Source organism: Oryctolagus cuniculus, chromosome 11 (assembly GCF_051225735.1).
Source record: "Oryctolagus cuniculus isolate XC-2025 breed Fujian yellow rabbit chromosome 11, ASM5122573v1, whole genome shotgun sequence".
NCBI classification, from domain to species: Eukaryota; Metazoa; Chordata; class Mammalia; order Lagomorpha; family Leporidae; genus Oryctolagus; species Oryctolagus cuniculus.
In genome coordinates, this window is record NC_142877.1 from 17836140 (window position 1) to 17852625 (window position 16486).

Here is a 16486-nt window from a genome sequence, read left to right on the forward strand (position 1 = left end):
CCAGGGAGTGCAGTGGAGGATGGCCCAGGTGCTTGGGCCCTGCACCCCATGGGAGACCAGGAAAAGCACCTGGATCCTGGCTCCTGCCATCGGATCAGCGCGGTGTGCCGACTGCAGCGGCAGCCATTGGAGGGTGAACCAACGGCAAAAGGAAGACCTTTCTCTCTCTGTCTCTCTATCTCACTGTCCACTCTGCCTGTCAAAAAAGAATCCCCTCTTACATTTTAAGACACACTTCACATACTATCTGAGCCCCTGTTCCCCAGCTTCAGGACACCCATAGCCTGTTCTGCATTTCCATATTGTCACTTGCTTTCCTCACTAGCTTGTACCAAGGCTATCAGAAGGCTTTCTGCAGAGAACTACTTGTGCCAGGACCCTCTGTTCTTCCCCTACTCTACTTCAGGCAGATTCTTGGGGTCCCCTGGCTCTCCAGGTAGCTGCTCAGAGGCACGGCTATGGCTCTGCTTCTCCTATTCATAGCTTAGTACCTACCGATCCTCCCGATTCCGATCCACTGAGTAAAACTGTTTCCGAAGCCACCTGGAGAGAGAAAAACCCGAGGTGAGGAACACTTCTCCACCTAGGGCCAGGCCTGGGGAGGAGGGGAGCAGGCAGCATCTGGGCATCCGAAGGCTGCAGTCCCTGCCCCTGCTCCAAGGCCTCTGGCGCTAACCCTCTCAGGGGTGGTTCTCACCTCTCAATCTGCAGAGGTGTAGCTGCCTGCAATGTGTCCTCCATCAGCCAAGTTAAGCCCTTGATCCACATATTCACTTCATCCTCAGACGTTGCTGTTGAGCAAGGGAGAATAGCTGAACTGAGGGCACACTTGCTATGGGGCCAGGAACCAGCAGGTGCTCCTCTTAACTACCCCCACCTCCTCTAGCCCTCTGAAACCCACCTTGTAAGCTCAGGGTCTTCAGGCGGAATTCCATCCCATAGAGGATGACAAAGCAGTGTGACTGGTCTGGGCGGAAAGCGGGGTCCTCTTGATAGCGATCGAAGTCCCGTGAGGTCTTTCCTGGGCGGATCTCCTTGATTTCACGAATGTCAACTAGGAAAGCAGGGAAGAGGCCAAGGTCAGGCTGGAGACTCCCAGAGTCAGTACCAAGGGCAGCCCAGTTTCCTCACTTACTTGCATGTTTTCTCTCAGGGAAGGGATCACAAAGAAAGACAATGCCCTGTCCCAACCTCCAAGGCCAAGAGCCAAAAGCACTCAGTCACACTGAATGATAAAAGACAGCTGGGCTGGGTCCAAACTCAAGCCTTTGCTAAGGGCTGAGAGGTCAGAAAAGGCTACCTGGCGACAGGGAGCTCTCTATGGAGACCTTCCCCCATCTTTGTTCTCTCAGAATACAGGCTGGACATTCTGACCTGGAAAAGAGCTGAACTCCAGAGAAGCAATGGGTTCCCAAGGGTGTTCTGTGAGGATCACTTCATGACACACAGCACACCCAAGCAGGGGCAGGGCTGGGGATGGACAGATCCACATGGGTCTCAGAATCTCAGGGAGAAAGCAGGCCCAGAAAACAGGTACATCTCTGAGATGTTCCAACCCCTAAAGACAGCCTTACACAATCTCAGCAAGAGGCCTAACCGCCCCTAAGGCAACACTGTCCAAGCAAAGCAGCCATCCTGGACTGTCATTTCCTGATCAGCTATCGAAGGGCCCTGCTACCCCTGCCCTCCCAAGGCATAGCCCTGAACAGCAGGCCCTATCTATCCCATCTATAACAGTGGACACTGCGTCTGGCCCCAATCCCAAATCTCTTGCCACAACAGTACTGATTCTACCTGGGCCCAACTCTCATCCCCTGAGCATCTAGTCCATCTCCCCCATCCTCTGCTGAGAGCCCTGCCTTTCCTGTTGGTGGCCCTGCCTCCTAGTTCTCACCAACCAGCCATCTTCCCAGTCTTCTGAATCTTCATAAAACATCGTTCTGATCCCTGTAGACCCCCCCCACACACACACACACTGCCCACCACCAGCTTCAGGAGAACATGCTCCTTCTGTGGCCCTCCAAGTTCTCTGTGACGGGGGCTCAGAGATTTACCTCCCCAGCTTTTACCTCCCATCTCGTCTGCTTTATCCAAACTAACCTAACTTAGGGTGACAACAACTGGGGTTTCCTGTCCCCATTTTACCCTGGTCCCTGGCCTAAGGGTACCCACCTATCAGGATCCATTCTCTCCCACCAAAGCTCCAAAGGAGAAGCTCCTTTCTGTAGTAAACATATTCTTGGGCCCACTACATGAATGTATGCTCTTTATCTTCCCCAGGCCAGACAGGGCACCTCCAGTGGTTGCTGAATAATTAAATGAACACATGAAAAGAGCAGGTTTACAGGCCTGGGGAAGGACAATGAAATGGGATGGAGTAAGCATGACACATTACACTCTGGCAGAAAGGAGGGAGCGAACTGGGTCAGAGACCAGCTTGAGACCACAATCTCCAAGGATGGAAGGAAGAGCTTCCATCAGGCGAAACGCCCAGATCAGAAACTGCAGAGCCACACACTCTATCCTTGCAACAGAAACCAGTAAGCTTCCAGTGCAGTGCTACTGTCATCCCCTCCTACATCTTCTCACGAAGGCACACACACATAGCAATGTATGCAGGCCAGGGCCTGTGTGGCCCACGGCATGGGCCCTTCCTTTCAACTACCTTACCAGGCATCACATGTAGTCCAGTAATGTGAGTACCACTTGGCAGGCGGCTGGAGGGCCAGTCCAGGGACTACTGCTAGGCAACACACACAGGCAGAGCCACCATCAAGCCCTAGGTAAATTTCAGCCTGCCCTGTGTTCATTTCCACTGAGCCCAGACTGAAAGCAAAAGAGCCTGACCCAAGTCAGGGACCAAAGCAGGCAATAATCGCTCAAGGTCAAGCATACAATATTCCCAAGCACCCACTGGCCATACCTGGTCCCCTGTACTTCCTCCTGTAAGGAGGCATGAGCCTGGTCCTGATGCCTTCCAAGTCAAGCTAACAGCAAGCTGACAAGGACCTGGTAGTTATCAGATTCTTGAAAGCCACATCCTGTGCTACTTCCCACCCCCACAGAACGCATCCCAAGCACTTTGGGAGCTATGAAGCCAGACAGTTCTCAGGGCTGGCTGAGAACCTGTCTCGGTAGCAGAGTAGCCCTTCACTCCCAGGACAGCACTCAACCTACTGGGTGGAGAGAGGAGATGGTGTTGGTGTTGGGGGACTCAGCTGCTCCACTTCCGACCCAGCTCTCTGCAGTGGCCTGGGAAAGCAGTGAAAGATGGCCCAGGTCCTTGGGCCCTGGCACCCGGAAGCTCCTGGCTCTGGATTGGCGCAGTTCTGACCGTTGTGCCCAACTGGGGAGTGAACCGGCAGATGGAGGATTCTCTCTCTTTCCCTCTCCTTCTCTCTCTGTGTGTAACTCTGACTTTCAAATAAATAAATAAAATCTTAAAAAAAATTCAGACCCAAGTGTCTTGGTAGGAACTCATGTAATAGTCTCCTGCCCTCATCAAAGCCCCTTCCCAAACAGCCCAGCAGACAGAGGTTCCACAAATGTACCCAACCACCCGTCAGGCAAGAAAGGTGTGAAATATTAGAGCAAAGGTGCTGGCAAGGTAGGCAAGAAGCAAGGCCACATCTCTGAGTGTCCTTTTCCTCATGTGCACGATGGGATCACCACCGTTCACTACTGCTTTACTGGAATACAGTGAGACGTCAATGAAGGAGACACGAAAGTAACTTTACCAGAAAGGAACAGGAGGACACACTGGGAATTAAGCCTCCAAAATGATGAGGGTATGGCCATAAAAACCACAACAGAAACACTGAAGGAAATGACACATTCCACAATTTCTGGACATGAAATACACCTTCACTGACAGGTTTTCCCTTTATAAAGTGCATTAGTTAATTACAGTAAATTACAGTAAAAGCAATCCACTCAAAAATGCATGTAAATAAAATTTGTAACTTAAAAAGAATCACAACTCACAATAAATATGAAAGTGTCTAAATTTTAAAGAGCTTGAAAGAGGTAAGTGAGTATTATCTGGAAATATTCCTTCCCTTCTGGGAAAGTGGACCCAGATCTCCTCAGGCCTATATGTTCAGCCTTCTGGTACTGGAGGAAGGTGGAAAACCCAGCCCTTCTCACAAGGGTTCAAATGCAATCAAGCCAACACAGACCCCAGCCCATGTCTCCCATGCTCCTTCCTCTGAGCCTTTGAAGATGCCACTCTGATCTCACTTAAGCCCTCACCAGACTCAGTCTACTGGCTCACTAGACACCCCCTCTTCTCCTATGCACCACCATGTCATACTTGTGGGTACCTCCTGGTGTCTAAGCCATTGACCTCTGAGCTCCCTCAATGAAGAAACCACATTTGACTCTTCTCTGCATTCTCCATCAAACACAAACCTATACCGAAGAGGACTCAAAATGGTTTACAAAGGGGTGAGTGTTGTGGCACAGTGAGTTAAGCCATGGCTTGTGACGCCAGCACTCTCTATCAGAGTGCTGGTTGGAGTCCTAGCTGCTCTCCTTCTGATCCAGCTTCCTGCTAACACACTTGGGAAAGCAGCAGAAGATAATCCAAGTACTTGGGACCTTGCCACCCATGTGGGAGACCAGGGTGGAGTTCCTGATGCCTGACTTTGGTCTGGTCTAGACTTGGCTGTTGCAGCCATTTGGGGATCTCACAAACCCCACCCCTGCCAATTTCTCTGCTTTTTCAAACAAATAAATAAATCTCTAAAAAGAAAAAAAAAAATCTCTAAAAAGAAAAAATGCTCACAGAGTACTCAAGAGCTAATTCTCTAGAAAGCACCAAAGGCCACAGATGTTCAAAGATGGTATCTGGGATGCCTTCCTGGAAGAGGCAATGCAATAGTGCTATAGAGGCTGAGGAACTACTGCAAAGACACAAATGCAGCGGTTGATGGGACAGAAAAAGGACCACATGGGGAGTAGGGGGGGACGACACATGGCCCCTGGGGGAAGCACTGGCAGGTTCTACAACCAGTGGAAACCATGAGATGTTAACAGAGCTTGGGGGTGGGGATAGAACCGTAAGAGAGGCAGGGCTCTCTGAGCACCCTCACCTTCCTGAGTCCTAAGCCCAGATCAACAGAAGATTTGGAGAGGTGTGTAGATATTCTTACCCATCACCCTCAAAACAGATGGGCCACACCTCAAGGCAGCCACCTCTCATTACCCTTCAAAGAAAGTACACAGTGAGGGCATGGGGGAGCACTGAGGAAGCTGAGACACGCACAAAGGTAACTTCAAGCCATCCAGCCATTCCCAGCCTCATACCTCTGCCACTCCTCCCCAGGCTCCTGTGTGGGGTAGGCAGGCACTATACTGTAGATCCCCCTTCACAGGGAGCCAGACACAAGGGGCTATGCCCCTGTCAGGAATACACAGTTCTGACAGGGCTTTCACAGCTCTGCAAAAGGATGGAGGGGCCAAAGAGGTGACAAAGACAGAACCTGGATACAGGTGGGAAAGGAACCTGATGCAGCAGTGGCCAGGCCAAGGGAAGGCCAGCAGGTCCCAAGTTGGCTTCCTGTGCACGGTGCCTCTGGAAAGAACAAGAGTTCCTCTCTCCCTCCCATGCCTCCCTCTGGCTTGAAGCCATAACATTCTCTCTTCTAAACTCTCAACAGAAATACAATCATGACTCTGATGGGAGGCTTCTCTGCCCACATCCCAGCTCCTATAGATGAGAACCCAAGCTCAGCCACTTGCAGGGTCACAGACCAAGGGAAGGCAATGCTTATTCTCCTTCCCATTTCCGTGTGGCAGCAGTCTTCACATCAGACCAGCAGTGGGAGATAGGACCAGCGAGCGCCCCTTTCCCAGGACATATAGAGGGAACACAGGCCAAACAAGGAGTCAGTTAACACAGAAGAACAGAGCTCAGGGCCTGCTCCCCTAAATACCTGGCTGAGAAGAGCAGCTGAGCCTGACTCAGCATCTGGCCCCTCTCCCCTCTCCCCTCCTGGTAAACAGGAAGAGCCCATTCAAAGAGTGGGATGGAGGTCTGTGGGATCCCCCTAAGTGGGACCTGGTACTGCTACAAATTAATCACTTCAGGTCACAGCTGTCCAAGATCCTTGCCAATACATGAATCACCTACAGGCTAAATTCTAGACAAATCTCTTTGGAACAATGAGGAAACAGAGGGTCCAAATGGGTCTTGTCATGGGGCCCTCTGCAGTGCCCACAGCAGCTGACATCGGGTATAGAGAAAAGGCAGGGCAGCCACAGTGAGCGAGCCTTCCCACCAGTCAGCCCTCTTGCTAGGACCCATTTCAGAGGTAGGAACAGCATGCCAAGGCTCCAAAGGAAGGAAGGGAAAGGAGGCCCCACCCAGAGAATTCAAAGCTGGAAGAGAGCCCAGCAGTCATCTGTTAGGTTTATTCACTCATTCCATCATCCAATCATCTATTAGGCTTCTGTCTACTGTGTGTCTGGCCCCAAGATGGGTCCTAGAGAAGCAGAAAACTCCTACCTAATGGAGGAAACAGATGGGGAAGCAGATAACCATGAGGTCAGCAACAAGAGGGGAACAGAGGGGAGATGTCTGTGGTGCTGAGTGTACAAGAAAAGCCTCAAGAGCTCTGCAAAGGCAGGTCTCACTGCTGACCTGCACATGTTGGGCAAGAGGTCATGGAGGCCAACATATCAAAATAGGGAGAGTCAGATGGGTTGAGAAAAGAATGTGTAAGGGTGTCATGGCTGGGGCCGGCGCTGTGGTGCAGCAGGTTAAAGCCCTGGCCTGAGGTGCCAGCATCCCATATGGGCGCCAATTCTAGCCCTGGCTGTTCCTCTTCCAATCCAGCTTCTGCTATGGCCTGGGAAAGCAGCAGCAGATGGTCCAAGTCCTTGGGCCTCTGCACCCTCATGGGAGACCCAGAGGAAGCTCCTGGCTCCTGGCTTCAGATCGGCACAGCTCTGGTCGTTGTGGCCATCTGGGGAGTGAACCAGCGGATGGAAGACCTTTCTCTCTCTCTCTCTCTCTTTTAAATAAATAAATCTTTGAAAAAAAAAAAAAAGTGTCATGGCTGAGAAGGGGTGGGGTGGACTTGCAGGCCTTGACTGCCACAGCTAACGAAGGCAGCAGCAGAGGAAGGTGGCTTCCTCAGCTTTTCTGCCCAAGCCAAGATAATTCCCCAAGCAATCTGTGGGTCAGCCTCCAGGTCAGAGTCCTGTGTGCTCTGCCCTCTATCTCCCTACAGGTGCTGCCCAAGTTCTTCCTAGATGGCTGCATAAGACATGCTGAGGCCTCCCAAGGCTAGGTCCCAGGAATGTCCAGAATCTCAAAAGGTCTTCCTAAGAAGCCCCCATAGCTTTCCACAAGATCCAGTTGAGCTGAGCCGACGCCACGCTGCCACCCCCAATAAAGCGCCTGTGATCAGCCCAAAAAATAAAATAAAATAAATGAAGCCCCCATACGATAGTCAGGTCACTTGTAGAACCAGAGCACTGGACCTAAGTAACTCTTCTACCATGCTCTTTCCTGACCATGCCTCTCTGCAGCTCTGCCTTCTCCCTAGTCAATGACAGCCATGCCCACAGCTTTAATGGCCTCCTCTGGACAAATAATTCACAAACATTTCTAGTTTAATCCTTACATCTAAGCTTCAGAACTTTCAAACCAACTGCCTACTTGCCATCTCCACCTATTAATCATCAAAAACACTTCAAAGTCAAATACTGTCTTCTTTGATCAAAACCCAGGCATCCTGCAATGCCCCTTAGGTCAGTTAACAGAATCTCTATTCGAGGTATAAACTACAAATGTCCAAATCATCCTTAACATTTCCTGTCTCGCCAGATCCAATTCTCAAAAAACCCTGTTGGCTTTATCTATCATTCACAATTAACTGTATTTACTGAGTACTTCTATGAGGGGCATGATCCTAAGTACTTGGAATATAAATACTTCAAGGAGCTTGAATGAGAGGAAGGATCAGATATGCATATTTTACTAGGTAGATTCTGTAAAATGGAGTCCACAAACACTGTGAGAAGCTGAGAAGCAGAGAGGATGAAGTAGTCAGCTCTGCAAGGTGGGAAGGGAGGGCAGCAACAGTGGCATCTGGCATCCTGTCCCACAATGCTTGCATATCTACTCTGCACAGACACTGGTAAGACTGCCTCATGTCATCCTTACACCATAAAGTAGGTATTGAGGGTTCCATTTCCCAAGAGAGGAAACTGAGCAGAGATTGGTTAATTAATTTATTCAAGGTGGCAGTGGATTAAGTGGCAAAGTCATGCCTCTAAAGCCAAGACTGTGCCCTAGGCTTGTTCTCTGTACTGCCTTGGATTCTGTTGGAAGTGGCTAAGTAGAGCCAAGAGACACAGAGGGGAGAGTGAGACAGGCCCCAGAATGCATCCCGCACTGCTGATTCAAACCATTTATCACAGTAGTAATTTGTACATACATTTTAGGCTGTCTGTCTTGTCCACTAGAGAGAGGGTAAACCACTTGAAGGCAGGAACCTTGTCTGTCATCTTCAATGTACCATGTCTAGTAGGAAACTTAACTATTGTGGAGACAGAAAACCTAATGGAAGAGTCGATGGTACCAAACCTGTTCCTGCTCATTAGATTACTAGGACCTGCTCCCAAACAGCCAAGGACACACAAAAGCCTCTCTTTACTACCCTGTCCTTGCAGGGTTCTCCCACAAGGCAGAGGAAATGGAATGGGTTAGAAGAAAGAAAAATCTGGGGCCTCCCTCCCATAAGGAAGTAACAGAGACCTGGGACTGAAGGAGGGTCAGAGAGATAAGGGATGGTGTGGTCAGACAGATGGGAGAGGAGTCCCACGCATCCTGGGCTCTCTACCTCTAAAGTTTCTGTGTTACCACCATCTTGGGATGGGGGGTGTGCGTGTGGGGAATTTGGGGCCAGTCCTTAAACTTCCAACACAGTAAAACCTTAACTACTGGAAACATTCTAAACAACAAAGGGAATTCATCAAGTCTGAGGCGTGCTTGCTCAGATGCAAGGCTTCTGCAGACCCCACTGTGCTGTCCTGTCCTGAAGCTACTGGGCTCACCACTCCACAGCATCTATCTGGTCACACTCCCTTTGGGCTGCCAGCCCAAGCCACTCTCCTGTCTCCCTTTTTCTCCCTGAGGAAGTAAGGCTCCTATGAGTGATCTAGTCTCTTACCTCACCCCAAAGTGACAGAACTCATTCTTACCCAGAAAGTCCAGTGATTTCTCAAAATCATCTCTCAGATACAAGATGGCTACTGGAGATTTCCCCTTCCTGATTCAAATTCCCTGTCCTATCCTATTAGGACAGCTACTCATCCCAACCCCTACGCGCATACACCCTTGTATGGAACTTCACGTTTCCAGTGTGGGCCAGTTCTCAGGCCGGAGACCAGGACATCCTTTTGGAAGCAGTGCGGTGTCAAGGTTCCATTCTCACTGGAAGGAGCTCTCTGTGTTTCACCACTGGATTCAAGAAGCTCTCAGCAAAATCCCTGACAAAGCGACATGCACTATCTTTTATTATTTTTAAAGACTTATTTATTTATTTGAAAGTCAGAGTTACACAGAGAGAGGAGAGGCAGAGAGAGAGAGGTCTTCCATCCTCTGGTTCACTCCCCAGTTGGCCGCAATGGTTGGAGCTGTGCCGATCTGATCAGGAGCCAGGAGCTTCTTCTGGGCCTCCCCCATGGGTGCAGGGGTCCAAGGACTTGGGCCGTCTTCTACTGCTTTCCCAGGCCATAGCAGAGAGCTGGATTGGAAGTGGAGCAGCCGGGTCTCGAACCGGCACCCGTGTGGGATGCCAGTGCTTCAGGCCAGGGCGTTAACCTGCTGTGCCACAGCGCCGGCCCCGCACTATCTTTTCTAACCTCCTTGGTTAGAGCTCCCAAGAAAGGCTATATATAGTCCCAGTTAGGACTGACAAGCTACACACGCTTATTATGTTGTTAGGGGTGGAGGAAATGACTAGGATAGGAAGAGCGGAACTGCACTCTAACAGCTGGAGGACCATCAGGTGGGTCTGCACAGCCTGAGAGAGGGATCACCACCTCTACCCTCACTGATGTCCCATCCCTTAGCTGGTTTCCTGCTCCGAGTAGGCTGGAAAACCTGTGGAACCTGTGGCAAAACAGGGCCTCCCTTCTGAGGGTTGGTCACCCTATGAACTCAGGCCCACACTCTCTGGGCCTAAGGCACGGCAGAGTTGCTCAATCCCACGGGGTTGGGATTCCCCCACCACCCATCCACACCTACAAGTCAGAACCAGTATGGTCAATACCCTATTCCCACCATTGGGCAAGGCCAAGCAAAGGACACTGTGACCTGGGGACATGTCCTCAACAACCACTTTCCCCAGATGTATTTCAACTCAGCTATATCCCCATGCGTCCAAAAGAACAGGAAGCTGATCCTAAAGTGAGATGCCCTCCTGGACCAAAGAAGAATCAGACTGTACACCAACAAGAAGTCAAACTCTCAGTAACCTAACAGCCAGGTGTTCACTGACAGGGCTTGGTGTTTCAGTTAGGACATCCACCTTTCACAGTGCCCTCGTCACCTCACAGCCTTTGTACGGATCCTCTATCCAACACTGGCGTGCCACAGGACTGCCAGGATGGGTTACTTCAGAGGAAAGTTGATTCAGTGTGAGCCCCTTGGGCTTAGGCACAGTGTTTTTAGACACTGCTGTCTCCTGCCAACTGTGAACTTTCATGTTTTTTTTTTTTTGTTTTTCCTCATTCCACACAGTAAGCTTCCCATGATCAAGGATTGGGTCTCCTCCTTTTCTTGCTTCCTATCTCCATCCTCCTTTGCACCGGGCCTAGACTTAGTAAGGATATGCCAGTCTTCTGTAGAGAAAGCCCCACCCCATTTACTCTGCATCCTGAGTTGCTGAAGCCAGGGCCAGCAGCCAATACCAGAAAGGGCCAGGGCCGGAAGGAAACAGCAGAGCCTATACACAAAGCCTACATGTGGGCTATAAAAAGGAGCCCCTCCCTGCTTCCCCCAGGATGGGCCTGGTTCCTAGGAGGTGGGGAGTGGGGAGAGTTAGTCCTTGTGCCTGGGCACACAGCCACTGCAGCCTCTAAAGGCAAGCAAAGCAGCACCTCAAAAAGAACTAGTCTTCAAGGGGTTTGTGGGGGTGTGTGTGAGAGAGAATATTAAAGCTAAACTAGAATGCAAGTGGAGACTCTGAGCCCCAGCCCCACCAAAACAACCAACTCTATTGTCCCCATTGCTTCTTCCCCGAATTGGGGAAGTATTCAGGGACACTCCCTTTTCACACTGCTTTCCCCACTCTGGGCTCTGAGAGCACTCCCTGGAGGCCTCAGGTGCCTGTATTTCCTACTCTCTCCAGAGGTTCCAGCACACCCAACAAAAGCACTCTGGGGAGAAGCAGTGATGAGAGGCAGTGAGAGGTTCTCATATAGGGTGACTGCAGGACACGGTATCCACAACAGACTAGGCTCAGGAATAGCTGAAATGGGGGCATAATGTTGGGTCCAAGGCAGGGAGATGACAACTGAGTAAGGGCCACAAAGATTTAACACAAAAACACCTATTTTGAAGATGTCAGCCAAGGGGCCGGCGCCGCGGCTCAATAGGCTAATCCTCCGCCTTGCAGCGCTGGCACACCAGGTTCTAGTCCTGGTCGGGGCGCCGGATTCTGTCCCGGTTGCCCCTCTTCCAGTCCAGCTCTCTGCTGTGGCCCGGGAGTGCAGAGGAGGATGGCCCAAGTTCTTGGGCCCTGCACCCCATGGGAGACCAGGAGAAGCACCTGGCTCCTGGCTTCGCATCGGCGCAGTGCGCCGGCTGCAGCAGCCATCAGAGGGTGAACCAACGGTAAAGGAAGACCTTTTCCTCTGTCTCTCTGTCCACTCTGCCTGTCAAAAAAAAAAAAAAAAAAAAGTCAGCCAAGGCAGTTTCTTGACCCACATGGGTAGCCTCTACCTAATCAAAATAGCAGAACCACTATTGCCACACCCATTCCCAATTAAAAGAAATTAATCCCTTCCCAATCTCCCCTCTCCAGCCCACTCTACACAGACTGGGCTCTGCACAAGAGAGCTATCGAGAGCCACTGAAGCCACTCTGCAGGTGTAGCTTAGGATGGACCTGCACATATGAATACAGGGGAAATGAACCTGTGCTGTCAGTCACTGAGATCTGGGGTCATCTGTTCGTCCTCTCACTTATCCCAAAAGATGGGGCAGGCTCTTGTTGGTTTCCTTCACAGCCTTCACCACACCTTCTGATTATTTTGTCTGGTTGTTGATGTTCTTTGCAGCTGTAGCCACCCTAGTCCTATGTTCACTACTAGACTACAGTGGCTGGCACAGTTAGCAAATGTAAGTCCAGCACCAGAGAAGCACAAATAGCATCTCACTTGTTCAGTGAACCACAAAGGCCTAGAAAGCTGGGATGGTTCTGTTTTTGTTTTCATTTTTAATTTGAGAGACAAAGAGTATATCCATCCACTGGGTCATTCCCCAAATACCTACAAATGGCTGGGGCTGGGCCAGACCACAGTTGGGAACCAGGAATCCAATCCAGGTCTCCCACGTGGGTGGGTGGCAGAGACCCAAACACTTGAGCCATTACCTGCTGCCTCCCAGGAAGCTGGAATCTGAAGTGGACCCAGGACTTAAATCCAGTCACTCAGATATGTATGGGCAGCCACGTCCCAACTAGTGATTAGCCTCTGCAATACTCACCCCTGGTTTCACTGGTGTTAAACAAAGAGTAGTTTTGACGACATGGAAAGCGAACCAAGCTAAAGATTTACCACCACCCTGAATAAGTCAGAGGCTTGAGCAATCCAGTCCATCTCAGTGTACCCAACACAGCAGCTAGGCCCACAATGGAAGAATGTGGGACCCATAAAGGAGCACGTGAATGAATGTGTGCAGGAGTCCATTGTAAGGGGATCCCGGAAAGACTTTTGCTGGAGCATCAGGCACAGTCTCAGTTCCCCAGGCTCTCCAGAGCTCTCCAGTGCTCAGATGGCACTTCTCTTGGGTGGACACTCAGAAATATACTTATGTGATGCCTTCACACCATGGGGAGGTTACCACCCAAAGCAGTCGCTTCCAGACAACTACTCTGCCTTGAATCAAGGAGTCTGACAGTTAGGCATCAGCCTACAACACAACAAATAAGTCCCTTCTCCTCCCTACCAGGTCCTCCTGGGGATTTAAATCCTACCTCCCTCCTGTCAGTTCCCACTCCAATTAAGCAGGTACATGGTGCCCTACTCCATGTTATGTACTTTACAGATTCTCACTGAATCTTCACAAAAGCCTTATGAACTATGTCAATGCTATTTATTATTATCTCCCTTTTATAGATGAGGAAACCAGAGAGGTAGCTACATGCTCAAGGTCACAAAACAAGTAAGCCACACAAGAGGATTATGACCCCACAGTCTGAGCTCAGAGCCTAAACACCAAACTACTAAGCTTTACCATCTCTCTCTTACCACCACTGCATCCCGCCCTGCCTCCTGACGGTCTGTCCCTCATCCACAAACCAGTCGCTCACCACTCACTCTTCCCTCCCTACACTTACCTGACTCACAGACTACTGCTGCTGTGGTCTTCCAGACTCCAGACAGGAGGAGGCAAGTCAGTCCCACTGCAGCTGCCGACTCCCACTGTCTACAGGTCATAGTGTGGCCCACCAAGGACAGCACACCGGGGATTTATTACCCTAACCCCCACTGGCTTCAACTCTACCGTGCCAAACTCATTCCCTGCCCCTGCACTGAATCATCTCCAGTCCCTCAGCCACGGTGTGGGCAACCTCCTCGATTGAGGAGGCCCAGCCCAAAGGGCTCTTCTCCTATGACCTCTTGCCTGGCTTTCCCCTAGGCACTCACAGAGCTCTTTGTCTAGAACTTATTATGGCACCTAACACACAGGGTTATAATCACACGCTTTCAAGTCTCTCTTTTCCAAGAATTCCTTACAGCACAAACCAGATCTCATTCATCTTTTGAACCTCCATTGCCTGGGCAAATAAGCTCTGGGCAAATAAGCATTCAAAAATTTTTATTGAATAAATAATTGCCCTTCATTCTAAGAGGCCATTCCAAGCAAAACTAGTGGCCAAGATCTATTAACTCCAATTCAAGTTTGTATCTGCACACACACACACATGCATGCACGCGCACACACGCACGTGCACACACATACACACACACTCCTGGGAGAAACTGGAGGTGTGTGAGTCTCAGAGCTGGGCATGCTCAGCTTCTCTTAGTTATCTGCTTGAGCAGACCCTTTTCCTAGGTTCTCAGGAAACAGAAAGCCCCAGCTGGACAGGGGACCTGACCAGATGGCTTGGAAACCCACACATTGGGGGCAAGCATAAAGTGCTGAGGAAACACTAAGAGGTCTGACTTCCCCTGGAAAAACTACAGTCAGACAGGAAATACACAGGCAGGGATGACAGGCAGGGATGGCTGGCTCTGGAGATCTGGACACATGCTCTTGCCCCTCTCCCAGTGGGACCAATCAGCCAGGACAAAGAAACCCTTGATGTCACTTGCCTGGCCTGGCCTGCTCCATGCGCCTATGCCTCAGAGCAGGCCTCCTAGTCTGTTCCTCTTTCAACAGTCTGATACCCGGAGCCACAGGTGCCAAGTTCCAGCCAGCTGGTTCCAATACCAGCCACCACCACCTCCAGCCCACCTGCCTTGTCAAGGCGGTTAGCTGTTTTCTTCACTACCCCAACCCACATCAAAGGATCATGCAGAACTGTCCTTATGTTTTAGTTTTCCTGAAGTCAAGGAATCTTTTCTCACTCACCATCTGAGAAGGCCTGGCATTCTGAAGACCTATTGATGAGTCAACCAAAGACAGAAGCCCAGGGCTCTAAAAGTCCCCACAGATATGCTTAGCCAGTATTTGGAGAACAGCCATAGAGTCCCCACAGTGACCCTTGACCACATAACATCACTAAACATTGGTCTGAACCATCTCACTCCAGAAAAAACTAGCTGAAAAAGTGCAGAGCCAGAGCCTAGGGAGGCTGAGGATGTCTTGGGATGCAAAAGCCAAAGAGGTCTTGCCCTGTATGTACAGTCTGAGCACAAAGGGTTCTCTTTACAGACGAGCAACTCGGACCCCCGAGAACCTGCCTGACGCCCAGCCCTAACTATAGACTGGGCCCAGCAGAGGTGCTGTGCCACAAATTACTCCCCATACTTCCATTTCCTCATTTATAAAGTGGGGTGTCCCTCCTGACTGCCCCCCCTCAAGGGCCTTTGTGAGTATTAGCCAAGAAAACAGGATGAAAAGTCTCTATAGCACTCAGCAGGAAGTCTCTAATTGCTTTTTATGCACTTATGTCACTATCTGCAACATAAAAAGCCAAACACCAATCTGGTTCCTGTCACACCACCAAGACAATCAGAAAGCGCCCAAGCACTTCCCACCTCCCTTTAGAGCCAAACTCCTGCCCTAGAAGCTGGCAGGTGCCAGCCCCATTTCACAAGTGGTAGAGAGAGGTCACACAGAACAGAACAGGACAAGGTCTTACACAGGAGTGTGCTGCGCTTTCATGGAACCACAGTCTCTCCTTTAGGACCATGGACACCCTAAGGGTAGCAGAGTGTCTCTTGGGCAGGCTTCAGGATCAGCAGGAACGGTCAGATAACCGGAAGCACCTGGGTAACAGGTGGGGTGGCAGCCAACTAAGCCAGCAGACCAACCATCCTCAGAGTCTGCAGCAGGAGACTGCAGGCATCAGAGCCCACCAACGAGCTGAGCCCATGAGTGGAGAGAAGCAATGCGGGGCTCCAGAGGGACGCTCTATTTGCAGGGTCTGAACTCCACACAAGTGTCTAGAAGCACTTTTGCCCCAGGCCCCTTTAATCTAAGCCCCCAAAAGGAAAGGACCAGGATGCCTCTATACCCTAGGCCGCCTTCCAGTCCTCTCAAATCCCAGCTAAATGATGAGATCACTGAATCTGCATACTTCTGGCTGACCAACCCCAGGAGAAGGGGATAATCAGGTCCTCTATACTCCTGCTTCCATCCCTCAAAGCCCTGGGACACTTTAAAACTAGAGCGTGCCTTCTCCACACTACTTCCTTCTGTTCAAGACCCAACTTACAAACAAGGAGCCAAATGTGCAACACTCTACTCTCTACATTGTTTTATGAGATGGGTGGAAAAGTGGGTAGATAGGTTAGGGCAAAACACACACACACACACACACACAAAAACCCATTTCCTCCCTTTCCCCCAGTAGCAAGCTAAGTGAAACATGAACTTGACCCCCATCCTCCTTCCTTCCTGTACCCTCACCCCCTCCTACAGCCACACTCCAAGCCCCTCAACCTTCCCTAGGAGGGCAGCCACAGTCTTATTATTAACAGGTCAGTTTATTAAACATCTACAATGTATCAACACATTTGCAATGTGTAGGTATTGATGTTTTACATCAATCATCTAATTTAGTCCCCAGTGCAAC

General features: G+C 50.4%; 1 protein-coding gene across 10 annotated transcripts in view; it reads right to left on the reverse strand.

The window, feature by feature from the left end:
* PLCG1 (phospholipase C gamma 1) overlaps positions 1 to 16486 on the reverse strand; it is a 35386-nt gene that overhangs the window by 15438 nt on the left and 3462 nt on the right. For all 10 annotated transcript variants that reach the window (XR_016215833.1, XR_016215832.1, XR_016215834.1 and 7 more), the window contains 3 exons: positions 902 to 1054; positions 698 to 791; positions 496 to 543 (listed from right to left, as the gene is read on the reverse strand). Coding sequence is in view for 7 of the 10 variants with exons in the window: in XM_070051835.2 (XP_069907936.1) it covers positions 496 to 543; positions 698 to 791; positions 902 to 1054 (295 nt within the window). In the remaining 3 variants the exon portion in view is untranslated. The remainder of the gene's footprint in view (positions 1 to 495; positions 544 to 697; positions 792 to 901; positions 1055 to 16486) is intronic.